We start from the raw sequence: 26706 nt of genomic DNA, 5'->3' as shown, positions 1-26706 counted from the left end.
CCACCACCACACACACACACCCCTATTCCCATTGGGGGGGGGGGGGGGGGGGGGGGGGCACGGGCCACGGGGCGGCGTATGTCCCAGCTGGACTCCGTGCCCGGCCACGGCACCTGCCCCGTTCCCTTCCCTCAAACGTGGGAGGTAGTGCAAGGGCAAGTCATGGTTCCTGGTCTCCGCAGTGTTCTATTTTGAGGTGTTTGGCAGGAAATCGGTGTTCCTCTTCTCTGTGTTCTCTTCAGTCTCTCTCTCTCACCCTCTTTCCATTTCTGTCTCTCTGTCTTCCTCTCTCTCTCCTCTCCCTTCCTCTGCCTCTCCTCTTTGCCACCTTTCTCTCTCTCGCTCTCTCTCTCTCCCCCTCCCCTTTTCATTTTGTGAGGGTGTTGTGTGTGTGTGTGTGTGTGTGTTGAGGTGGGGTGAGGGAGAGCAACCATGTCCACTTACAGTTTGTTAGAGAGTAACTATGGGGACACCTTGGGTAGTTTCCGAGAACTGCTTTGGTCTAATTTTAAATGATCATATACATTGTGCTGTGTCTGACAGGGGACTGGAATTTGTGTGAAGCCTCTCAGAAGGAAAAAAAAAATATATTTTGAAATTAACTTGAGGGAAAATGTTTATTCTGACAACAAAGTTCATCCTGATCACATATAGAGTAGAGAACATATATCTCCTGCATATCTATTTTACAGGTGTGTTGTCTCACCAAACACTTTCCCTGGGGTTTTATTTTCTCATAGGGCACTTCTGTGTGCCTTTAATTCAGTTAACTTATAAGAGGATCTCTTACTCCCACAGCTAGAAACAGTTCGGGTGTGGGTACAACACAGGCCGTAGGCTATAGTCAGAATCAAGTCTCTCCTAACTGTGTTCTCTCATCACTGTCGCAATCCTTCGCCAGGGCCTAGATCAGAATACAGTGAAATGAAGCCTACACTGTGCTTCCAAGAGCCTGTCTCTGGTGGCATATAAATGTACTTTTTCAGTGCTGTCCAAGATTCTGCACGGTCTGTTCGCCACGCTCCGTTTCCACATCCTGCGAATACACGACGGACCATTTGACGTGTCTTTAAAATCCGATCTGACAAGATCTGGTCGAGTTGAGACCTTGCAGTTAAATTCCAAGGGCTGTCCTTCTCAAGACAAGAGAAGCACTGAACTGGAACTGTCTCACTTGGTTCTTAATATTGTTTTGACCCAACATTATTACCATATTTTTTTTTATATATTAATGTGTAGTAATCAAAGAGATTATAAATAAAGTGTAACTGATCATAGCTGTAAACAAACTTTGAAATTGGCCATTTTATTGAAGTATTTATGTAAATATTACTTAGCTGGGCAGGCTAAAAAACCCATGTCCCTAATTACAGGAACTGGTTGTAAAAGTTTTCACGTCTCTGCTCTGTAACACAAATGCTTTTTTCTAAACATAACATCAAACGACTGTGAATGTGGCAATTTCTGGCTTCAGCAATGTCATCTCCCTGTTGGAGGGTATGTGTATCTCACTGTGGGAGGGTATGTATATCTCACTGTGGGAGTGTATGTATATCTCACTGTGGGAGGGTATATATATTTCCCTGTGGGAGGATATTTATATCTCACTGTAGGGGGTGTGTATTTCACATAAGAGAGGTATTATGGCTTGGTTATTTTTCTGAACTGCACAGTTTATAGTTGAAGAGATTAAGTCAGAAAGTCTCTTTCCTTCCAGAACACCTTCCAGTGTGAGGCATGCAGAGAAACCGCTAACTTTATGAAGATGATTAGAAGAAGGAAAGGAAGCCAACAGCACCTCTGTTTCCCTCAATAATGTCTAAATTCACCCTATTCAGTTTAGAAAATCCCAGTGTTCATAAGTATTTCAGTTGTTCGATACAGAGGCCGTGATTCGCTTTCATAGACGCTCAGAAGAACAGGGTGTACCCACTGTCGAGTGATATTCCTGTAAATGATCTGAAGTTGGGCATAATTGATGCCAGTGGAGGCTGAGCGCTCCCCTTGGATGCGCATTAAAAAGGCTCTCTCTCAGCAGTCCGTTTGTCTCGCGGTCATCGAGAGTGACTGACAGGCGGCCGCCGTGCCAGCAGGCCAGGAGGTGGAGGTGGGCAAGGTCACGGCGCAGGGCGATGTCAAGCGGCCGGCAATTTGTCGACAAGATATCAGAGGCGGGGGGTGGGGACAGGAGGCGTGACTTTACTGTCAGCAGGGGCTGGCTGCGAATAAGAACAAGAGTGATAGCTATCATTAGGGCCGCACTCTCGACGAGTGACAAAAAGAAGCGGAGAGGGGGCTGTCAGGCCGCCGAGCGGAGGGCAGTGAGGCGAGTTACCTCGAGTGGGTGCAAGTGGCTGCAAACCACCCAGCAAAGTGTGCCTTTCTGCGCGCTGCGCGGTCACCAGTTGAAAGGCTTTCTAGTGGCGGTAGGTTTGATTCATGGCTCCGGCTGCCATGCCCCCCCCCCCCCCCCCCCACATAACACCTGATTTGCATTCTAATTCCAGAACGATCCTTTAATATGCAGGGACGCAAGATGCAATCATGGAGGGTTATGGAGCGGGGGAGAGGACGTGCCTTCCTGCTTTGACGGGATCTCTGAGTTATTGAGATTCTGAGCAGGCAAAAAAAATTCCATTGAAAATTAGACGCAGGGCTGTTCAAAGACTACCGAGGGCTGGCTTTATATAGCCGAATCAGCGTTACCGCATTGTCTTGCGGTAGGTGTTAATTTGTTTGCATTGCTCTGATTTAAGGTTGAGCCAGAAAGCGAGAGGCTTGGATAGGACACTTAATCATCTTGTGAGAGATTCAGTGGCAATAAACACTGAAGGGGTGAGATGATGGGGAGACCAGCCATTCACATAATCATTCATTTTAATAATTTATACAGTAAACAGAGGCCCCTTATATATGCTCACGTCCCTTCAACACGTAGATCACAGATGATGCTTCAGGTGAGTTGCCTCCTCCCTATTTGCCGTTGAGCTCTTTGAGGCTCTTGAAAGGCCTGGTATAAGTGAAATGCATTTGCTTCTGTTCCCGTGTTTCTCGGTATCAGCAGGGGATCCCCTGAGTCCCACCAGACACGATTAATCAAACCCGAGTGACCCATCGGTGCAGCTCCCCGTAACGCCAAAGTGTTCCCTTTTGTCCCCTCCCTCCCTTAACAAACGGACGCCGTCCCCCACTGGCGGACACAGCGTCCAGGCCCTTTATCAGCGTTTGATGGTGGGATGCGCGCCGCACTTCTGAATGATCGCCGCTCTGAGGTTTGATGGAATTGGCTCTTTTATCTTTGCAAGCATGTTCCTGAGCGTCAAAGGTAAACTGAGATAAAAAGGGGCCCGCTCCCATCTCTCTCCCCGCTCTAATTAAAGTACAGGTTCCCCTCTGTAGTGCTAATATCAGGATTGGGGAAAGCTGGCTGCTCGCCGGGAAACTTTGTAGGTGCTGACGGGAGGCTGGTGGAGGAGGTGTGTGTGAGGGAAGGGTGTGTGAATGCAGGCACCTCTGTCTGTGTGTGTCTGTATACCTGTGCGTGTGTGTCTGTGTGTGCGTGTGTGCGTGTGTGTGTGTGTGTGTGTGTGTGTCTCTGTCTGTCTGTGTGTGTCTGTATACCTGTGTGCGTGTGTGCGTGTGTGCGTGTGTGCGTGTGTGCGTGCGTGTGTGTGTGTGGGTACCTGCCTGCATGTTTTGTGCTTGAGAGTGCATGGGCTGTGTGAGTGTATGCAAGTGTTATCTTATCAATATTCAGATAAAACTGTATAATAATGAGAAATATTGAACTAATGAATTGAAGCCTTGATGACTATTTGTTGTGATGTGCATTTTTATCGAATATACTAGAGCATTTAATGCATCATAACATACCATGCATAAAGCAAATTGCACAACTCGCTGCTCGCTGCATCCTATTTGTAGCGCCAAATAAACTGAAATGTTCTGGAAAGATCTGTTTCCTTATTAGCCAGAAAGTAGCCAGAAAAGACCATATTTCACAGTGGCTCTCTCCCCATGATGAATGTATTTGCTTAATGCATCTTGATTTCCAACAGAAGGAGTGGTTTTCGCTTTTCCTCTCGCCCTGGTAAAATGGGAAAAAGATTAGATCATTATCGGCTCCCCAGGGATCTCATTTGCCGCCTCCTCTCTCTGCCAGTTAGAACTTCTCAGCAACTTCGTCAATACCGAAGTCGGTTTGAGATTATAAGCTCAAAGAAGACTTTACTTTATCGTCCCACACTAAAAAATCAAGTCATAACACTGAATCACAACACGGAGTGATTTGAACCGCCAACAATGCAGTTGTGAAGATGTTCACCTAAGGCTGTGCAGCACCCTCTCTCTTTTCACAGTGAGCGCTAGTTTCCGTCTCTCATACACACAGCCTTTTGGAGTTCACTCTACACCTGATGTTAAAGGGGAACTCCAGTGAAAAGTTATCTTTGGAATTCAATATTTCTGTTGTTCCTTACCTGCAAGCCAGCTGTCCCCATTCTTACTTGTACTTTGTGTCATGTAGCAAATTGAAACCAGGTAATCTAAAGTTTACTCTTTCATATTCACATTATGGTGTAATTCTGTGGGTTTCTTTACTGAAACATGAACCAATTTCCCTTACTATCCAAGGATAATGTTTTGGATTACTTGGCCATGAGTGCTGTATTTATGATACAGGGGGTCAAGTATAATCCATTAGCTATATATATATAGATATATATGTGTATATATATATATATATATATATATATATATATATATATATATAGCGAACAGTTCCATAATGAAGGAGAACTGCATTCATATATGTGTCTGTAATTGGTTTACCATGTTAGGTGTTGCCATTAGTTTCTACCTCCAAAAGCAGTCCCCCAAAGATAGGAAGCCTGTTGTAGCTTATCCTTGTCCATATCAAGCAGTTGCATGTGATGTTAGACCACTATGTCATTCACTGTTCAAAGTGGATAGGCTAAATATTAGTGCAGGTTTTAATTTACCCCCCCCAGCATTTTATGCCCCACCCTACATGCTAAGTGCCCTTGTGGAAGCCATGACCTCTTACCTCCATTATCTGATGCTGTGTTCATATTTTATTCCGTAACGAAGGGTTCTGTACGAGCATACGCATGCCTCCCAGGCTGGCAGTGGCACAGTCATTTTTCTTTTGCTGATTCACAGGCACTTTATACAATTATTGTCTCAGCCAAAACACAGGCGACATCCATTTTACAGTGACGGCAATCCTGTTTGGAGAGAAAGTGCAGCTCAGCAGTGAAATCCTCTCCGCAGCTCCATACGTTCATTCTGGGCTGACTCCGGGCCATTATAGTGCTCCGGAGTCTGTTTGCCTCTTTTAATCAAGAGCTGATTGTGTCAACTCGGTTCCTCTGCCAAAAAAAAAAAACATTAGATTAAACAAAACCCCAGATTTTGTTTTTTTCCTCCATCTGACTTGGATGTGCTGCTTGCAGAAATAGCCTCGCTTTTAGCAGTAAATTTGTCCAACCCCACCCTGCTCAACACTGTAAACTGGTCTAGGGCCCACTTTACTTGTAAGTAGCGCTGCTACCTCTGTATACAGAGACAGTGAAACTACTGGGTACATACACTTTGTCACATAGTACTTACAATTGTCAAACTTTTTTATGGCTTGTATAGTTACACAATTGTTACTATTTAGGCACATAGTTGTTACTGTGTGCCTAAATAGTAACAATTGTTACAGTGTGAATGCACAGCTGTTTTGGCTACTTAACTGTTACATTTTTGTCATTGAGCTTTTTGCTGACTGGCTTCAATATTGCTGACAGATGAAATGTACAATTCCACATGCCGATCAAAGACTGTCACCACAAAGGGAATCTGATATCTGCAGAGTAGAAACCGTGGGCTTTTTTTAGGTAGTGCATTCCTCTGATCATTAAGACGTTATTTGTCCTAATTTTATAATGCATGAGTAGGCTAGGGAAAGCATACATTTGATTCCAAGTGATCTGGGTCTTTTGTGAACTGCCATTAGAGCTAGCATTCTGTGACTAAGTGAAATTATATGGTCTTCTGTGACATTCATAACACTCTCTCTCTCTCTCTCTCTCTCTCTCTCTCTCTCTCTCTCTCTCTCTCTCTCTCTCTCTCTCTCTCTCTCTCTCTCTCTCTCACCCACCTCCTTCCCCTCAGGCATTTAGACAACCATCACCTGTGGGACCCCAACGAGTTTGCCGTCTCCTGTTTCCGGATCATCATGTATTCCATACAGGTAAGGCCTGAGTTTGCTCTATCAGCACTTACAGTACGTACATGCTGCCAGCTAGTTGTGAAATGCATCGCAATTCAAGACCTCCCCCTCCCCCTGAATCGGTGAACTGTTAACTGATTATATTGAACAAAAGCCAAGAGTGTGGACATGTTGGTCATAATGATGGCAACAGCAATTGTCATGATGATGACAAGGATGATCTCTGATGAAGGCCTGGTGACGACCTCCACCTGAGCAGCAAAAGAGAAAAGTCATTGAGTATCCTATGCAGGTTTGGCCTGATTGACGGCTGATCACCCAAAGCCACACCACGCTGACCTTTCGTCCAACGCTTAAGGGCCCCGGCACGGTATCTGCATACAGAGCACCACGGGGTAGGGAGCACATTCATAACGAAGGGCAAAAAGGGACTAGACGGCAAGAGCGAGGGGGGCGTCACCGCGAAGAGCCGACGGCAAACCAAAGGAGCGCCGCTTCGTAGGCGGTGTGTCTGTTTATGTCAGTGGGCGTTTGTTCCTCCCAGGTGTGTAGCCTTTGGAAAGGAACTTCACGGGGACTCCATTCAGGCGGAACCTCACAGCCCAGCATGGCACTGTTCTCTCGGCTGGCTGTTTTGCCGCGCGGCGAACAGGAAGACCACCCCGCTGCTTGGGTTTATTGTCAGGAGTTGTTGGGCAAGCTTTGAACCCCATCGATTGAGTTTCCTGCCCAATAGCAGAAATCTGTAAACTCAGACAGGAGCCATTGACTGTCAGATATTACCCCCGAGGACATTGCAGCTGCGGTCTATTGGTGTCGGAGGCATGCTGAGGTAGACAGTGAGATGGTGGTGTTGTTTAAAAGAGGACTGGATGGTGACCAGCTGCGTGGCCCATTCCTTGTGCATTGCAGTTCAATAAACTCCATAAGCCTGAGTCGGAGGCAAAATTAGTCAGAGTAGCCCACAGTGTCTGACTAATATGCTGACAGTGGGATGGTTTCTGGTGGAGGTAGCAGTATGTAAATGATTAATTTTTTAAAATTAATAAATAGCTGCATAAAATCACCATTCCAATGAAAGCTGATGGATAGTGGCAGGAGACTAGAGCCAGCCAATGAGAATGAACCTTAATTAACAATCTCTTAAATTCTCTTATTAATCTTAATATTCCTCTCAGGTCAAAAGATGCTTCTTCTGGAAGTTCTGGCCGTGGAAACGGGTGGTGGTTAACTTTGAGAACAGCTCTCAGTTTCCTGTAAAACACCCCTAAGAGTGACCCATGCAATATTAAACAGATTTGACCTCCTTTCTTATTTCAGGCCCTATGTTTTAACCTGATGAGGACATAAATATAGAACGGATATCTGGCCAGCGGGTATTGAATTTGGATCACATATCCCCGTGTTTACAGCACAAACAGGCTCTCACAGGTCTTATGCAGACTGGGTTTAAGTGGCTGCCCCTAAGGTCTGCTGGATTCTGGGCTTCTCCTGCTCCACAGAAACTTCAGTAATGGGATACATATGCAAGTGTTTACTCTGGCAGTTTACACCAGCTGCTTCCATAAACTCACAAACCTGCTACGAATCCCAGCGCAGTCCAATTTTAGTTTTATGTCTGGTTTTATGACCCTAAGTTAAACACGCACATAAAATGGAGGGAGGTATTCCTCCATCTCTCCAATGTGGTAGAGAGGGAAATAGTGAAGCTCAGACAAAGACACCACTAACAGCAGCTTCATTACAATGCCTGACGTCATGCATAACATCCATGTATAGAGTAGATCTTTAATAAATAATCTTTTTCCCAAACCACTCCATATCCAATCCCTACTGTGTCTAGTCCTCTATTCACTCCATAATGAGTCCACTCCCCTAATCACAGATCTGCCCACTCATCTGACCACCTCCTAACCAGTGGACTTCCTCGATCACACCCTAACCACACCTCTCACTGCTTCCTTAAACATACCCCAACGAGTCCACTTCCTTGAACACACCCTAACCTGCCCATCCGCTAAGCAGATTCTGATCTTCCCACCCACCTAGTTATTTAAACAACCTGCCCTCTCCCCTGACTGGTACAGCACACTGTTGCCGATTTTAGAGTCTCCATCACCACATCAGAGCTGGAAATTGAAGCTGACCTTCAGGTCCCTGTCTCCCTGCCAGACGACTGTGTCTGCTGGATGGGGTGTCACTTTTGAAGCCTTCCTGAAGGCATATCCCGCAGCCTGGCAGTGGAGTACAGAGCACTGCTGCGCCATCAATATTTAATGGCCCAGCAGTACCTGGGTCTCAAGTCAGAGCCCCCCAAAGAGACCGGATCAGATACATTTGATGCCTGATAAGGAATGACCTTCCAGAAATACAGTCTGTTCTCAAGCCACACACCGAGGTCATTTACCCTTTTTGGCCAGAGTTCATGCCCAAAACTTGTGAAGGGGAAAAAGACAATCTGCAGTGTCCACCGACACCCAGAAGAGTTGCAAAGAAGATATGACACAATACCTCCATGGATTGGATTTCATAATGATTTCTAATAGCTCTGTTTCACACACACACACATCATGTTGAGATTAAGTTTGTTAATCAGCGATGCACAGGGCAGCCCTTACACAGCTGTCCCTGTGTTAAATCTGATCTGTTTTGCTTTCTCTTCTTTTTGTATTTTTAACTGTTCTGCATCCCTCGTTTGTAGCTTAAGAATGTCATTATTTTATTTGAATCTTCCAGTAATGAGCAATCTGCATATTTGTCGTTTAGTCCATGTTGATTTGTTTCATTCTGCGCAAATGGGGGGCATGTTAACAGAATAGTGTTCCTGTTTAATGTAACCACGCATCAGCTCGTCTTAGATTTCAACACATTTAAAGAGGCTTTATTTCATTTAAACATACACATAATTTCTCACACAAAATTGAGTTTGGCACTTGCAGAAGTTGACTAACATAAATTGCGAGAAAAAAGTGCTGTAGCACTTTTTAAATTTGTCGCAAAATTAGAGGACAAAGAAAATTATTTTGTATCGAGAGGAGGGCAAAAAAGTTCAGAGTGAGGGCACTGCCGGGCAGAATCGAGCGATAATTTAGCCGCGCCTCCCCAAAATCCAGTCCCTCTCATTTGCTTTCTCTCCATCCCATTAGCTGTAAAGAGAGACTGACTTCAGAGCTAAAAGTTGTAGACAGGAGTCGTGCCGGAGCCCTGTCAGCAAGTGGGGAGTCTGTGTGAGTCACGTCCCATCCAGCAAAACTCTGCCACCGTGGGGCTTTGCTCAGTGCGAAGCTGTTACCGACCCACTCCCACTCTCGCTCCTGGTGCGCTCCTCACGGTGCCTCAAAGACAGTGTCCTCTTTGAAATGCAGGAGTGGGCACCCGTGTAAAGATTCGTCAAGAAGCCGGCTTGTTTTTGAACTCGCTCGGACTGTTTTTTATTGAACAAATGTACAAATGTACACGGGGAGTGCTGTGTTGTGTGTGAGAGAGAGAGAGAGAGAGAGAGATGGAGAGAGAGAGAGAGAGAGAGATGGAGAGAGAGATGGAGAGAGATGGAGAGAGAGATGGAGAGAGAGAGATTGATAGAGATAGACAGAGAGAGAATGAGCCCTCCTCTTCTGGCATATCACTCTCTCACTCACTATGGGTGCTGTCCCTCTCAGGCCAGACACCTTCTGACTGAGCCCCAGCTGCTGTGGGACACCGGCGTGTTCATCTCATTGTTCACCTGTTGCAATCTTAATTGGCTGGTTTGTCCAGGGTCCCCTGGTGGGCAAGCACCTCCTCTTCAAGATGAGTGCCGATCGATTCGCACCGGAGGAGGCGTCCGCAGTGTCTTTTAAGAGCCTGGTTTGAGCAGATGTGAGGGTTTCTGGGTAATCTGTCTGGATTTATGTTTCCTGGGGCTGCACAGCTTCTTAAAGCCAGCCAAGAGAGAAACATCCAGAGGCCTGAGCCAGTGGAATTTGGAACAGGGTGCTCAGAGATTTGTTCACATCTTCAACTTTATGAGAGTTTGTTATATAAAATGTTCTGGGAACACGGTGTACCTCCTTTCCTGTCGCTGATAATGACACATTGACAGTTTTACAAACTCAGAAGTTATTTTGGGGAATTGGTCATGCTATTTTAAAGGCCTGTTTATGCTGTCAAAAGTAATGCACATCATTCCACGCAGCCAGCTATTAAATACAACACTGTCGTTTTTTACATTCAACAAACATAATTAACAAATGCCACGCTGTCCAGTTAAGGTTTTTGTGAGCTCAGTAACTGTGTGATGTGGAGGAAAGACTTTATCAATGGGCTGGAAATAAGAATCCCGGACAATAATGTCTCTTATTTGTTTGCATTGAAATAAGAATTCCGGTTGCCTCCTGAATGCTTCTGCCATCACAACTGCAGAAAGGCACAATTACTTTGAATGGGGGAAAACCAATAGAAAGTCCCATTTTAGTTTTCCTAACCCCTTTTTGTTGACTGTTTGTTTCCTTCTTTGATATAGGCCCAGCATTCACACCATGTGATCCAGCAAGTCCTGGGCCACCTGGACACCCACAGCAAGAACACACCCCGTGTGCGAGCTGGCATTGTGCAAGTCCTCCTGGAAACAGTCGCCATAGCGGCTAAAGGGTCCGTCGGTGAGTTCACCAAATCTTGTGACCTTCAGTGTCTGTTTGCATTGTAGTTCAGTCTCTCGGCAAAATGGTTGAAATTTCTCACCACCACAGTAGAGGAGCCTCATGTTCAATATTCCATATCTCAAAAGACCCGGATATCATATAGCCACTTTATAGTTGCTGCTTGGAAGAATGAATTTAAAGACAGTTTCTGGTTTCAAGCAATAGGGTGTGTCTGAACACCGGAACATGTGTCAAAACCACATGGGGCTGGCTGAAACATGCCCCAGGAAAGAGCCCTCCTCTCCCATTGTGTCCCAGAATGATGTCATTGTAGTAGACCCTACATGTAACCTGAGACTACTTTGCTGGATGCTTAATCGGCAGTCAGTATGGATATGAGTTGCAGTGGACTGTTTTCCTAGAAAAAAAGCAGGCCAGTCAGAGTGGATTCCAGCAGTAAAGAGAAGCACGTTCTCTGTCTAAAAACATGAGTCGTGCTGATTTCCCTGTCAATCTCACTGGAGACCCCACCCCCTCAACTGATGGCTCTTTGCATCTGACAACCCCCTTTTCTCCCTGCTTCTCAATGGCACGCTCTCGCGGCAGGACTGACCGTGCCGAAAAGCACTAACGCGTACACCTGGATAAACCCCACTTCTTCCCCACCAAACCTATGGTTAGGTATGTTCAAGGTCTTTGAGCCTCGCCACATCCGAACTTTGACCCCATGCTCCTCTGAAACCACAAACCCCTGACAAATTAGCTACCTTTGGTTTCAGCAGCAAGGTCGCTCAGTTTGTGTTGGGCATAGTAAGTGGGTCAAAGTTTCGAGCCAGTATCGGCGGTATTGAGGTAGAAATGACCTTGTGATGTGCCCCTTTAGGTTAGAACTGTATTCCTTAGACCCTCAATTCCTTGTACTGTGTAGCTTGTTGTACTTCCTGTAGTGGTGTAGTTTTTCAGAAGTTTTTTCCCATTCTTAGATCCCCCTCGGCTACCTAATTTCCTTCACTCTCAAGCCTCAAATGTGTATATGTATGTGAGTTGGTTTGTACTTGGTGTACTTGTACTTGTCGTACATTGTGCAACAAAATATGAAAAGTAGTATGACACCAAAAAGCAAAAGCTGATCTCTGAATGGGCTCCTCCTAACAGTTTGGTACATTTCAAAGCTTTTACCAAATGTATTTTTCCGTGTTAATCATTAATGCTTCCGTGAGTACAAAGCATTAACATTAACATTGTGCTTTATGAATGAGTCATGGCTTATTTGAAGTTGCATCATACTGAGCAGTGGCACATGTCAAAATGATATATAAAGAAATTAAAGTTTACATTTACATTGAGGCGCTGGTCCAAACTGAATTGTAAAGCCATGAACACTTCATTAAGTACAGACTGTACTGAGTTATTTACAAAGTCTGGAAGTACTGGAGAACATGCGGATACAAAGCGTCCTGATTTGTGGCGCGGTGATGACCAGTGTGACGTTATCCATCACTAGGTTTTGCAACTCTGAATGCTTCTGCATCAGTGCTCTGTTTACTCAGAGGCATCTGCTCATAGCAGATGCTGCACAGATCCACCAGTGTTCATGGATGTGTTTCTGTGTCTGCAAATGATCCTATCCAGATGGTATAAATATCAGTGGATCTGCACAGCATCTGCTTTATATAGATGCAGGACCATTTCAGGTTGTCAGATTCAAACAAATAATTTCAATGTCGGTACAGTCCAGCACAGTTTTCGAGTGAAAAACTGAACTGCCGAAAGGGTTTGTTTGGTACAAGTTTTTACATAGCAGAAATAGCACTGCTAAACATGCTTGAACAAACTGTTCTAGGATGCAGCAGCTACACCTCATATCATTTCAGGAATCACTTTACTGTCAGGAGACAAGACTGCTCACTGCAGAGCTGATGAAGATCGGATTAAAAGTGAACACAGTGCAAAAGTCTGCAAACTCTGCTCTCTCGTATTAAGTTGACCACACAGAAGCTCTTGTTCTTGAAAAGAGGCCAACTAGTCAATTACTTAATCAAATGATACTTGTAATTAGCTGGTCGTTAGCTAACCACCCAGTGGATAATGGGTTATTGATAAGTTGTAGAGATAAAACACTGTTTGGAGCAAAGTAAGAATGACACAATTCCCCCAGAAGTAATAGATACAAATCAGTTGTACCACAAAAAAAGAGCTCAGAGCTGCTCCTCGCTGAACAGAAACTGACTGAGTCTAATTTTAATCTTTACGCCATATTGGACTATAATGTCCTCAGGAACAGCTGAACATCGGACACTTGTACTCAGTCCTCTGAAAAGAATTGTCACATCGTGTCTTAGCATCCTCTGTCAGAACATCACATGTCTGCTTCAGAGCCTCTTCATGCACATTAGATTAACTCAGAAATGGATAGTGGTGGGAGGAAATGTGCAGCCATTGGTAATAGATTTGAATCTGCCGTGGAGCACCCTAGGAAGCTGGAATGGCTGAGTTAAAATTACAATCTCCATGCAAGTCAAATATAAGTAATACTGTCTGATCTGGATAAGGGTGACTACAAAGGAAGACTGTATATAATGTGTTAAAGGATGCAACATTAACATGCAGACCATTGACATCTGCAGGAAGTTAATATAGCCTAATCACTCCCTATGTGAAATCAAAACTCTTATTCTTCTGTTTGCTGTGAATGGTCCCCAGTGTTACTTTTCTACAGTGATTAAAAGTTGCTGCAAGATCCAGCCTCACAACCACTTAATACATCTGTGCTCCTCTTACTGGAATTAATTTATCCCAAATTATTTGAATTTTCATGTAAATTCTGTCCCATATGAGAAACATTTTATATTTTTTGATTGTTATGGTTATGTCCCAAACATGTGATCACTGTAAGTAATTGATTGCTCTGTGATTGGTTGAGCACGGAGGGGGGTTAGGCGGGGCTTTGGTGTCTCACCCCGGAGCCCTTTGGTTTGCAGGCCCAACCGTCCTGGAGGTGTTCAACACCCTCCTGAAGCATCTGCGCATGAGTGTGGACTTCGAGCTGGGCGAGGGCTCCCGGCGCAACTCCGGCACCAGCGTCACCTCGAGGTCCAAGGAGAACGAGGAGAGGATCGTCCAGAATGCCATCATTCAGACTATTGGTCAGTCGGGTCAGAGGGGCAGGGCAGAGATTAAGGACATCGATGCTTGAGCTGTGATTAATTTTGAAGCGCCAAGAAATGAACATCAGGTTTTTGAAATTGAAACACAGAGGAAGCTTGCTGTTGCTTACTGTTTAATGGTACAGCTGTGTGAGATGCTCAGTGTTGGACAAAGGGTGGTTCCAGCTACTGCCATATCATTACATTACATTCATTTAGCAGACGCTCTCATCCAGAATGACTTTCAGCACAATAGAACATAAGTGTATATAAGTATCATTGTATATAAGTATCATATAAGTATCAGTGCCATGATGTAGGATGACTAGCAGTGCTGTCCACCACATCCTCATCTACTGTTAGTGATATTGGCTTGCCTCATTCAGCATTCTGATTCAGCTGAAATAACGGAATGTCATTTTCTGCCGGGCTCATGAAACCATGGCAGAAAAGCAAAACATTTCTTTTAGTGTCCACTTCAGATACCACAGATTCCACCACACATTAGGAGAAATCCATCCCTCACATTTTTTTCTGCTGGATGGCTGCATTCCATTGAGGAAATACAGCGTCAATAGGCTGGATCAATGCCGGTGCGTCCATACAGGCGAACTAGGCAATTGCCTAGGGCGGCACTTTGGCAAGGGTGGCAAAATGTGGGCCAACTATTCAAAAAATATATGAATTGCTGAGGAATGTGTCAATCACGCTGCACCTGCATATTGTTGATATTTTGAACACACTAGCCTTGCACTAGACTATTTGCGTTATGTGTATGGCATATTGGCCTTTGTGTGTTGTTGCTGGTATGGTACGTTGCAAACAGAGGGGCGGCATAATTGTTTTTCGCCTAGAGTGGCAGAAGTGCATGCGCCGGTCCTGGGCTGGATGTAAAAGGCTAATTGTTTTCTGTGCAAAGTTCAGCTTCTAGGCACAGTTATAGAGCAGCTGACATTTATCAACAAAGAGTTTCATCAAATTTGTGCATATGAAAAATTCTGTTATCATATAAGAACCAATTTAGGTGTCAGAGTTGTTAAATGAGACCTCCGATGTAGACTCGCTTAGCAAGCCCAGGTGGAATGTGTGCGCGTGTGAGATTTCTTTTCCATTTTGGAAACTTTGCAGGGTTCTTCGGTGGCAACCTGCCAGACTACCAGCGCGCTGAGGTGATGATGTTCATCATGGGCAAAGTGCCAGTTTACGGGACCCCCTGCCACACCCTGGATACGGTGAAAATCGGGTGCGTAACCACGGCAACAGGCCGCCGCGCCATAGCCTCCACCGATCTCAGCAGCCCGCGATGCAAGAGAGAGCCAGATCTTGCTTCTTATCATTTTCATATGTTTTTATTTCATATTTTATAGCTACGGTCTGAGCAATGATAGTTTCCATGTCTCACCAGGCCTACTGCTGCTGCTGGGTCTCATCCAGACCTGTCTGTTTCTGTCAGAGAATGTATGGGAGAAGAAGCTGGTGTCGGCTAGTAGAGAGAGAGAAATCTCTGACACGTTCCCTGCCTGCTGTAATTTCCTTTTCTTAGTCTGCGATCTAACAGATGGGGTCCCCCGGCTCCCACACACATCTCTCAGAAATGGGAGAGAGACAGGCGGCTTTACACCTTCTGGGTGCATGCTACGAGTTACTAAAATAAGTCTGTGTTTTTATATTGCCGAGCTTTCGCACCTCACTTTCACTTATATGCACTATTTAAAGACAAAACACGAAAGACAAATTGAGCGGAGGCCATAGTTTCTCCCTTTAGAGAAAACAGGCATTGCGTTAAGTTGATGTATGATATTCAAAGATGTATGTCGCTTGAGGCTAAGGTCCACAGGAAGTATCCACACAAAGCTTGTTGTATCTGGTACAGTCAGTTATAATGGTTTACTTTTTTGTGCCACCTGTACTTTTTAGAAAGGAACATGTTGCACTGAAAGGTTCTGAAATACAGTCATATAGATATACTCTATATAGATATACTCTAATCATTAGAAAATGCACTATGGCTATTGATTTGTGCCTGTTTCAAGGAGAAGAAAAGAGTTGTAATGGTTAGAGATGGAGCTCAGAAATGAAATATTCATCGAAAACACAGCCCTTTTTTCATCAGGGGAACAGGGAGCGAGAGCCTGGATCGAAAGAAGGCCCCACTATTGTTAAATTGTTTCCCCCCGCCTCCTACTTTGGCCTTTCCAGCTGCTAACCTGTGGCAAATCTTTAAAACCCCATAGCGAAATTGGTCATTAGCCCAATCATCTTAAAAAAATATATTTTTCTGAAGGAGCTTTATTCTCGCAGCGCAATTTTTCTTTCTTCTTCTACTCCCCCAAAATGAATTCATTTTTAGCAGGTCCACGCTGAATCATCCCCACTCCTTTCAAACGGCTAATCCCCAGGGTCTCCGGCGCATGTTCCCATAATCCAAAATCAAAAGAACATTTCAGCCCCCCCCCCATTCCCCCCCCGCGTCAGGACAGGCGCTGTCCTCCTTGCTTCCCTGGGTGTGTTAATTGCTGGAAGGGAGAGAATTTCATTCCCTGTGTTTTTCACCACTGCAGACATGCTGATTGCAGCCCTTCCTAAGTACTTTAAATGGATCAGCGTTCAAAGCCCACAGACAATTCCATTTTTTGTTCCTGTTTTTACCAATTTCATTATAGTATTATATATTGGGCAATTCGTTTTCTGTGAGTAGAGTGTTTTCCGAATTTTTTCCCTTTCCTTAATGAGTTTGGATTTGTGAAGTCAAGCTTGTTGGTTCAACATTTCGAACCCTTCATTCTGTAAGGCGCAGTATCCTTTCTTCTTAACTTTAACAAGGGAATCAAAGCCAGTGCTACATTCTTTTTTTGTTTTATTTTGTTTCACACGTTTCTTGGCCTAACACAATAGTTGGTAATTGCCCTGACTGCCAAGCTCACGCTGTTGTATGAATTTAGAAAAAGTAACGCTTCTGAACTCAGTGCGCCAAGTTAATGACAAAGCAAGCAGCACTTAGCCGACTTAGCCGAGATTTTTTATTCTTTATAACATGGGTTATAAAAAATAAATTGGAAGCAACAGTTTAAACTATTCAGACAGAATCTTTGGTTGCATTTCTTTTGTTATTCTGATTAGTTGTCCTGCCTGATAAGCAGTTTGCGAGAGAGCTAATTGAGTACACTGTGGTGAAGCATACCTCACTCATGCACCTTTCTCATCAGACCCTGTTTTCTGCAGGCATCTGGGCACCAAACGTATCCAGGCCATGCTGCTCAGCTCCCTCATCATGGTAAGGCCTTTTCACTGCAGTCTCACACATTTTATTGCTGTTTGCTATTTGCTGCTCTTTTCACCAATCATGTACATGGGACTATAATACCTGCCAATACATGCGCTTCTTCAAACTTACAAGCAAGAAACTTAAGTATTTTTGTTTGTTGACTCAGGAGAGCGTTATGGCAGTGATCTGAAAGGAAATGTTCTGAAATGAACTGTCCAACTTTTTGTCTCATACCACTTCCGACAAAAACATCTTGCTGCAGTCAGGTTCATTCGGTTCGACCTGGAGCTTCGGCGCGGGCGGCCGCTCGAGAAAGGAGTCCCGTCGCTTTAGCGGGACGGGGGCCCGCACGGCACAGGCGGCGCTCCGGCCGCCTTTCGGAGGGCAATTACCTCAGCCAGCCCGCCTCTTCCCTCCTTCCGCCTCTGGAAATGCCAAAAGGTTAAACTATTTATAACGGGCCGCAGCTGCGGAGGCGAGATGAAGCCTCGGCGCGGTAACGGCAGGTTCGATCTAAGGCGACGTGGCCGCCCTCGGACGCCGATCGAAGCAGCCAAAAGGTCACCCGCGCTTAATCAGAAGATACAAGATTAGAAGACGCTCCGTTAAGAGGATTTTGCAATAAACGCGCACCCCCCGGACTCTCGTCTGGTTTAAAATGGAACGTTCCGTCCCTTTTATTTATTTATTTATTTTTTTTTATTTTTACCAGCCACAACCGGCGGCAGAGATGAAACCCAGAAAAAACAAGCTTTCTATTAAAACTCTTAAATAAACTCTGTTTGTTATAACAGAAAATAAGTGAGATCCTCAGGGCTGACAGCACTGCAGGCAGTGATATGTAATTTATGCCAGCCATCTGCCAGTTTCAAACATCCAAGATGCAAGATTCAATATGCGCTTTTACACTCCACCACCTCACCAACATGCTCAAGTTAAAATAAGCTGGCATTGAAAGTTTGGGGCACCCTGATTCTTGAGTCTGAGGGCAATTTCCCTTCAGTCAACATTTTAATTATAATTTCACTCATAATTATTATTATTGTTATTATTATTAGTAATAGTTTTACCAGGAGTGTCAGTAATACTAATTGTATTAATTACAGTTTTTTTCAGTCCTTATACGATGTAAATATTAACATAGTAATAGAACGATTGTATTGTTGGTTAAACACAAAAAACAAGCAGTGCATTGTATCTTGAAGAGGCTTTCGCTTCAGAGGGACAGACCAAGAGACATCGCAGGCTAGAACTGAGACTTTGAGTCAGTGTGAGGTTTTAGGTGAAGTGGTGAAGGCGAGCAGAGAGGCTTGCACTGCCTCTCTCGAGTGCTTGAGCGTGCCGCTGACTTGGCTCCCCCCCTGCTCCAGGTGACGTCCGGCTTCAAGTCGAAGACCATGTCGGCGGCGTTGCCCGCCCCTTTCCTGGACCCCCTCTTCTCCATCTCCCTGATGGAGGACAGCGAGCTGAGGCAGCTGGTGCTGGAGATCCTGCACAACATCATCGATCGCCACGACAACCGGGCCAAGCTGCGGGGCATCAGGTAATGCCAGCCGCCAAGGACCTGGCCCCGCCCTCCGTCAGAGGAGAGGAACAGGGTCGTTTCATCCCTCTTTAGACCTGCAAAAGACAGCGCTGGAGCTGGTTAAAAGGATAGCAGTAGCCTTGGTTTTATCAAAGGAGTAGGCAAAATACATACTGAGAAAAGGGGAGAGAGGATTTCATGGTTTGAAATAAGGACAGAATTCACTTTAGGTGTGAGAATGTTTCTGTATTTGGTTCTGTATTTTCTCTGTAATGGTTCTTTGGTTCTTTTTTTTCTTACTTTTAAGGCCAAGTAATTGCTTATTGACATCTCTGTGAATGGGGTGAACAGCAATGACCTTGACATTTTAGACCCATAATTTTACTTGCTGTGTCGTCTGTAATGAATGCTAAGTAAAGGAATACCTCCACTGCCTCTGTTCCAGAATCATTCCTAATGTGGCGGCTTTGAAGATCAAGAGGGAGAAGATCTCCAAGCAGGATGTCAGTTTCATGAAAAAGGTAAAGAAGAAAAAAAAAAACTCACACAGAGCAGACAGCCACACCACGTTCAAACCACCCAAGTGCTCTAAGAAGGTGCGTGACGGGTGCTAGTATTCGAGTCGATCGCCTCTGTGAGTCGTGCGCAGGGTGGGAAACGCCCCTGTGCACCTCCCCTCTGGATCGCTTCCGTTCCTCAGCTTCTCGGAAAGCCATGCCGATAACCTAGCCCAACACCTGGCAGGGGGCCGAGGGACCACGCTCCGAACGCAGTGGTTTCCGAGAAAAGGAACTGCGTGAAGTGAGTGTTGCTCTTGGCGAAATCTCAGGCCCTGAGTTTATATTTACTCTCCCCTCTTCCCAGCAACCCCAACGCCAGGAGCAAAAAGCAATCCCTATTGATTAGGTTAGGTTACTTCCCTCACCTCATGCAGAAAAAAAGCTGGATAGATGCAGATAGTGAAATAACCATAGCAGCGTGCCCCGTGATATCTGAATAAGCTGGTTGCGCCGAATTATGTCACATTGTTGGAGCACCACAAGTGAGCACCAGTCTGTTATTTTACTCAGAATGCTGTGGGTGTGCAGTTTCTCCACGTCACCCCATCCCTGGTCCAAGTGGGCCGAGTTGTCCTAGAGCCAAACACCCCACTGGGCATACAGTCGCCCTCCATTGAGTCAACTGAGGCACTGTGTGGGTGTCGTGGAGGGGCAAGGAAGAGCCGGGCGGCCGTGCCTGTGGACGTCCGGGACAACCCCGTCTTAGTGAGAAGGGTCAGGGCAATGAGGACAGTTTCATCTTATTGAAATGCATTTCGCCAGAGCCAATTCCAAAGCCCTGAAGCCATTTTTTAAAATTTAAAATCCGCATTGCCAGGTTAATCAACTTTTAGACTATGAGTAATAGTCACTAGCTCTTCTGCCCCTGCTTTCTCCATTAGCCTAACTCTTACCCTCCACAGGGTATTGCATTATTTATTCACTAATCAGATGGCATTGTCCAAGGAGATGTGTACGTCATGAGTCTCACATGTATGTTGTCCATTCTTATGCCTGGATGTTTCTGATGGCATTCAAACTAAGTATTTTGCTCAGGGAGATGTCCTCCATTACATCTGGAAAAGGTCATGCTGTTGACGTTTGGCCTTTAGCACTCCACACTTACGTTTTGGTGAGGTGAATGATTGGTTATTTCCCTGTCACTCACTCACCACAGGGAAAAGGGTGTGTTCTTGACTTTACAGTGTGAGAGGTACCCAGTTCTGTGTATGCTTCTGATTGGCAGACTACGTTACATGATCTGCCCCCTATCAAACTGTTCAGCGCTGACACTGAGCAATTCAAAATGCTGTCTCACAGGTCTAATAAGATCAAGCCACATGATCAGGGCTTCTGGCACTGGACTGTAATCACCAAATCTGGCACCCGACCTCATTTTTTTTTTTATTGTTTTTGTTGTTGAGTTAATCACTCTTGGACACTTGGGAAGAGATCACGTTTACATTAATCAAAGGTGCTTACGGTCACTAGTCATGCCAGACAATGTGAAACGGTACCTGCCGCCTCTCGGTGTCCAGCTTAGCATTAAAACAGATGGGCTGGGTTCTCCGCCCTGTGATAAAGGGCCGTCCTGTTCACTGGGTTTCCTTGTACATCATGCTGCTTGTTGCTGCACAAATCAGCCTGAACTCCGCCTGTACCGTGAGCTTTGGAGAGCCGGTCACGTCTTCCATCTCCTATATCAATGGTTAAATTCACCAGTTTACCAACCTGCTTTGTCTATAACTCAAAGAAGGGGAACACTACGTTCTGTTCCTTGGCAGACAGAAGCGCATCAACATGGTGTTGGAACAAAGCACTGCTTAAATTTGTTTCTCTAGGATAAGATTACGACAAAGCTCAAGGCTCTTAGATCCAGCAGAGCTCTTACTTTATGAGCTCACGTACTAAATGAGTAAGAGGTGTTACATTGTGCCCGTTTTCTTTATCTTGTTGATCTCAATCACACCAGCCACTTACTAAAATCAGACATGTTTGTATGTTCCAAGAATGGTAGCAGTTGTGGCTGCACAGAAAATTGGTGTCCTTCTACATAATCCATTTACTTTTCTGTGCTGTCTGTTTTCCTTGATATGAACAAGCTGTTCATTATCGTACGCAGACACTCTTAAAGAAATGGCATGATTACATTGCCATTTTTAGTCCATGTTTGATTGTTTTTTGTGTCCCAGGTAATGGCAACACAAGAAAACGGGTAATATCTGTGTTTTACTCACAATTTCCTTGGGAGCTTGATGAAACTTTTTTTTTTTTTTGTTTTACAAGACAGAGCATGACGTCTAAAAATAGCAACACTGTTCATAATGGAGTTTCACGATGTGTCTTTAAATTACAAGGGGAAAAAAAGCTGATTGAATTAGCTCGCAATGTAACATTCAGTTTAATTGAGCTCACAATTAGTGCAAAATGTCCGCAAGACAGATGAATGCTTTAATTTGATTCAAGTGGTGACAGTCTACTGTAACAATTTATTTAAGATGCGATTTAAATTAATGTGAGTGGTCTTATTTACCTTTAATAAAGGGTTTCACTGAAATAATTTATTTCTACCAGACACAAAGTGCTTGAGGGAAATGTTCTCCTTTGGAAGTTGTATTTTAAAGCAGAGGAACACAATTAAAAAAATATGTGTAGTTCTTATGTCATATACAGAGATGTTCCTGACATGAAATATCTGTCAAGTGTTTGAATGATAGCTTTATAAGGGAACAGCCATGTTGGAATTTTACCTGTATTAGCCAAAATACTTTATGCATAGAAGGTTTTAATCATTCCTTAATGACTCCACTTAACTCTTGTTGGCAGTGGTTGTATGTGATAGCTGCATGTAATCTTAATTAGCCTGTATACTAAAGGCTATACAGTTTTCTGACCAAAGAAACCCTTTTGGTGGTCTTTTGAGTATTAATTCAATGAATTACACGAATTGATGTTTTTCTGCCTTCATATCAGTCCTGTTCCCATCAAGAAATGGCACAGGATATTATGATCTCATGGTAGGAACCTTTTGTTAAGCATCAAAAAATGTATGCAAATGGATTTTTCTCCTGGTATGGTCCTATATGACATTAATGAGCAGATTGCTGCTCCAGTGATAATGTTTTATGGTAATTCTGAAGTAAAGGCTCTCGGATAGCTGCATGAAATAATGGAAATCAGGCTTATCACAGAAGGCTCCAAATACTCACCTTGGGGCAGTGTTCAGTGTATGTTAGGTAGTCAGACCTCTTGATTTAACGCTAGACTGAGCAGTATGTTTGGCTGCTGTCATTTTTGCCATTTAAGGTTCTCTGTGCAGAAACACAGTGGTAAAACACATCCATATGCACTATTATTTTTTTTTCTTCTGATCTTGAACTGTTCTGTTTCAGAGAGGTGTGTATAAATGTCTATAAATAATTGATCATATAATAACAGAAAGAAAACAGAAAGTAAGTATTGCAAATATGAGTTGGTATTGTACAAATCTGCCCTGTTTTTCTTGGCCAGGATAACAATGATTTTTAACAGAGTATGTCTTGATTGATCCACGGTAGCTCATTGTTGCCATCTGCTGGTGGTGGGTGGGCAGTCAAGCTTTTGGTGGAATTTTGTAAATGGTCAGCGTTAGTGCAGACCTTCCTTGCCAATGTGAACCAAATGAAAGCTGTACCTACATGCACTATGCTGCAGCTAATTAAAGACAATTCCACGATCTTGGTTCACTCAGACCTAATACCGTTGAGGGAATCTATCAAACTCAGGATTCAGTCAGATTTTTAATTTCCCTCATGCTCCCTGTCTCGCTGCCCAAACTTGCAGACGAACGTTCAGCTTTCCGCGCACGGCATCGCCATGGCAATGGCTTTAAAGCCACACAGCTCTGATCACAGCAGGCGTTTGAAATCCATAGAAGCAGCGGCGGTTGCCTGATAGTGCCGAAGGCGTTCACAGGGTTGGGGGGGGGTCCACTTGCAGATGCAAAAAGAACACAGACGCGGGGTACAGACTTTCACGTGTGTGCGGTGCTCCCCGCTGTCCTGCAGAATATGTTTTTATAATGCAGCCCGTGGGATTTCTGGTATCAGGTGAAACTGAGCTTTGCCACACAGATGTGTGAAATTGGAGAACACAGGCCAATGGAAAATTGGTGTGTGCGTGCGTGCATATGTGTATACGTGTGTGTGTGTGTGTGTGTGTGTGTGTGTGTGTGTGTGTGTGTGTGTACGCGCACAGGCATATGTGTATGTGTGTGTGTGTGTGTGTTTTGTGCGTGCTTGCAGGCATATGTGTGTGCTGGTTTATCAGATTATGGAGTCAGAGCACCCAGACGTATGGATTTTCTCTCAGGAAACTGAGCATCATCAATGCTCTTGCATCTGCTCTCCCGGCTCAGGATCCACAGCCGCCCGCTTTAATACAAACCCGGCATCCTGGCTGCCGGCCATGTGATCCTTACTCATCCCAGCCACTGACAGTGGTAATTAATGGAGTCTAATTGCATTCATCATCTCTGGATGCAGCTCCGTCCCTCTTCGAAATACCTTCACTTTTCATTAGGCCCTCTGTCTTCACTGAGGTCTGCACAAAAGCGGCCCTGTTGACACACAGCTGTGGTTTAATGAAGGCCACTTCAGCCCGCCGATAATGAGGTGATGGTATTCACCTGGTCGCATGTTATCAGGCCGGTAAAAAGAGCTATCCCTTTCGAAAGCACTGCTTTTGATTGTTAGACTCATTGCCAGCAGTTAAATCTTGTTTCCCATCAGAGACCACCTGTGTCTTGTTAAGGAAGACCGCATGTCAGAATGGATTTCGAAACGGAACGAGGAGCTCCTCTACTCCAGCATAAACCCCGGTTTTCAATTGACGGGTTCAGAAATGTTGTGTTACACGTGTTGGATTTTCCTTTGGTTGAGAGCGCAAAGTACAAAGCTAGGTAGTTGACTTCTTAAGCACAGTTGACAACACATTTTTAAACTTAATGATATTTATGCTGTGAAATTCTTACATCAGCACTGTTCTCAGTGTGTCCATTATGTATTTCATATGTGTGTGTCTTATTTTGTTGGACAACCTATGTTTTGTTTTGAAACTGACAATTGGCTTACCAGATCTAATGGATGAGATTCTACTGATATTTACAGCTGGCTACAAACCTGGGTTCATGTGCACCATATATTGCAGCTGTATAAATGGATATTGGCATCTAAAATGTAAGCTATGTTAGTTGTCCTGGATAAAGAGAGTTGCTAGGCAGATACATAATACTTGATGTGCGTTTTGTTCATTTAATGGAGATTTTCATTTCATACACAAAGCACCATTCTGTGTGACGTGGGGCAGCAGCCTTGCTGTTGCTAGGTGCTCAGTTGCTAACGGGCGTCTGTCTCTCTCTCTGCCTCTCCAGCACGGCCAGCAGCTGTACAGGCACATCTACCTGGGCTGCAAGGAGGAGGACAATGGCCACAAGAACTTCGAGCTGCTCTTCACCGCCCTGGCCCTCATCACCATCGAGCTGGCCAACGAGGAGGTGGTCGTGGACCTCATTCGTCTGGCGATCGCTCTGCAGGTGAACTGAGCGGCGGGCAGGTCGCCAGCGCACCTGCAGGCTTTGGGCTGTAGACCCTGCACTCTGTGTAGTGGGTTTACTCCCCAGCCACTGCACTATGGGCCAGAATGCGTTGCTTGCCAGTGTCTAGACCAGTGTCTAGTTTTATGAATGGTCCCCAACCATTCACAGTGAAGTAACTGCGCAGCTTATAAAGACCATGAATTACAGGCTTTCACACAGCACACCTAAAGGGAAACACTTTAGCTATAGGATTGTCCATATCACCTGTATAAGGGAAGTTGTGGCTATTTTGTGAACAAATTGTATTGAGTCAAATGTGATTAAGCCCAAGGGGTAAAGAATGGAAAATTTAAGAACAATGCAGATCAAGTACAGAAATGTTAACGTACTCAGTATAGTGCATCTGCTCATGAACACACAACCCTGCACAGATCTTTGGACTGCTATAGTAGGCTGTGCTGCCAGTCTCACGCCGTCATGCTTTATTTGGATGGACATTTCATATTTGAGATCAGATCGGCACTGGAGCATGGGGTCAGGTGAGGGCGCGACGGAGCCCCCGTTTAGAAATGTCATAATTCCGTCCACGTAGCCCGGGGCGGGCGCGGAGGCGATTTGAGGCCGGGCGGAGCACACACACACGCACCGCCGCTGTCTGTTTTCCCCCTCGCGCAGCCCATTTGATCAGATTTAAAGGTCAGACCAATATAAGAGCGAACACAAACTCGGGGGCCGCCTCCACTCTGAGGGATTACTCACATTTTAATCCCAATAAAGGGGTTTGCGAAAATGTGAGTAAATTGTTTCTGTGGTGAAAAGGTCATCGTCGCCACTATTTGTAAAGCTCGGGCAATCTGTTCGGGTGGAGGCTAGGCGAGGTGAAATGGGGGCGAAGGCGTGAGTCGCTGACTTGTCTGACTGCGGTGCCAGAAGGTCAGCAAGGGCCCCGAGTGGAGACTCAGAGATGAGCAGGGTCCTAGGCTATATGACCACAACATGACAAGCCCCATTTTATACTCCTGGTCTTATATTCAGGGTTCCTGATTGGACCTTATGGGAGTGGTTCACTTGAGTTCACTTCAGATTGAAGAAACTCTAGCCTGATTAAAAGGTGGCGTTCTGTCACAGTGGTCTGCAAATTTGATGTAATTTTCTGCACTTATCAGCTATTATTTCTTCAATGAGGTGTAAAATTCCAACACATTTTTACAGTGCATTCCAAGAATTGCTTACACAGCTGTTTCCTACATTTTGATACAGGACATTTTTTTCCCCACACTAAAATACATCTTTCATATGTTCATATATTTACATTAACATATATCTTGGGACTCAGTGACTAATTAATATGTAATAAAGAGGTACAACATACAGAATTCACTCAATTCACTGTAATCTGGCCCACACCTGACATTGTCCAGACATTTTAATTCCAATGTAGTTTTCAAAAGGAGAATAACTACATAGATCCATAGGTTTACGCAATGCACTGCAGATCCGTAGAGAGGCACACTCAGAGCACATTTCCATTGAACAGAGCATTCAAGCTTAGCTTTGCTGCAAGTTTACCTCTTATAACAAATGACCTGATTTATGATGACAGCTCCTGCCCACCAAATATGGTATAGATGCTCAGATATACTATGGGTAGCACTACCAGCATCTGAAGCCAATATCTGCAGGCACTGATCCAGGACCAGTCAACCCAACTGTAAATCCAACTCCAAACAATTTGTACTGACTCGGGGTCAGTGCACGGGGATCGCCGCCACGGATGGTTGTACAGAGTGTCTTCACGA

At 44.7% G+C, this 26706-nt stretch overlaps 1 protein-coding gene across 4 annotated transcripts in view; it reads left to right on the top strand.

Annotated features, from left to right (window-relative positions):
- Positions 1 to 26706, top strand: part of efr3a (EFR3 homolog A (S. cerevisiae)) — a 109135-nt gene that overhangs the window by 69967 nt on the left and 12462 nt on the right. For all 4 annotated transcript variants that reach the window (XM_036518771.1, XM_036518770.1, XM_036518772.1 and 1 more), the window contains exons 9-16: positions 6181 to 6259; positions 10740 to 10875; positions 13839 to 14003; positions 15132 to 15246; positions 17226 to 17277; positions 18639 to 18811; positions 19239 to 19314; positions 24743 to 24904. In XM_036518771.1, the coding sequence (XP_036374664.1) occupies positions 6181 to 6259; positions 10740 to 10875; positions 13839 to 14003; positions 15132 to 15246; positions 17226 to 17277; positions 18639 to 18811; positions 19239 to 19314; positions 24743 to 24904 (958 nt within the window). The remainder of the gene's footprint in view (positions 1 to 6180; positions 6260 to 10739; positions 10876 to 13838; positions 14004 to 15131; positions 15247 to 17225; positions 17278 to 18638; positions 18812 to 19238; positions 19315 to 24742; positions 24905 to 26706) is intronic.

The sequence above is a fragment of the Megalops cyprinoides genome, chromosome 24, assembly GCF_013368585.1.
Source record: "Megalops cyprinoides isolate fMegCyp1 chromosome 24, fMegCyp1.pri, whole genome shotgun sequence".
In the NCBI taxonomy this organism is placed as follows: Eukaryota; Metazoa; Chordata; class Actinopteri; order Elopiformes; family Megalopidae; genus Megalops; species Megalops cyprinoides.
The sequence above is the reverse complement of the archived record's forward strand: the minus strand, read 5'-3'. Positions and strand labels throughout refer to the sequence as shown.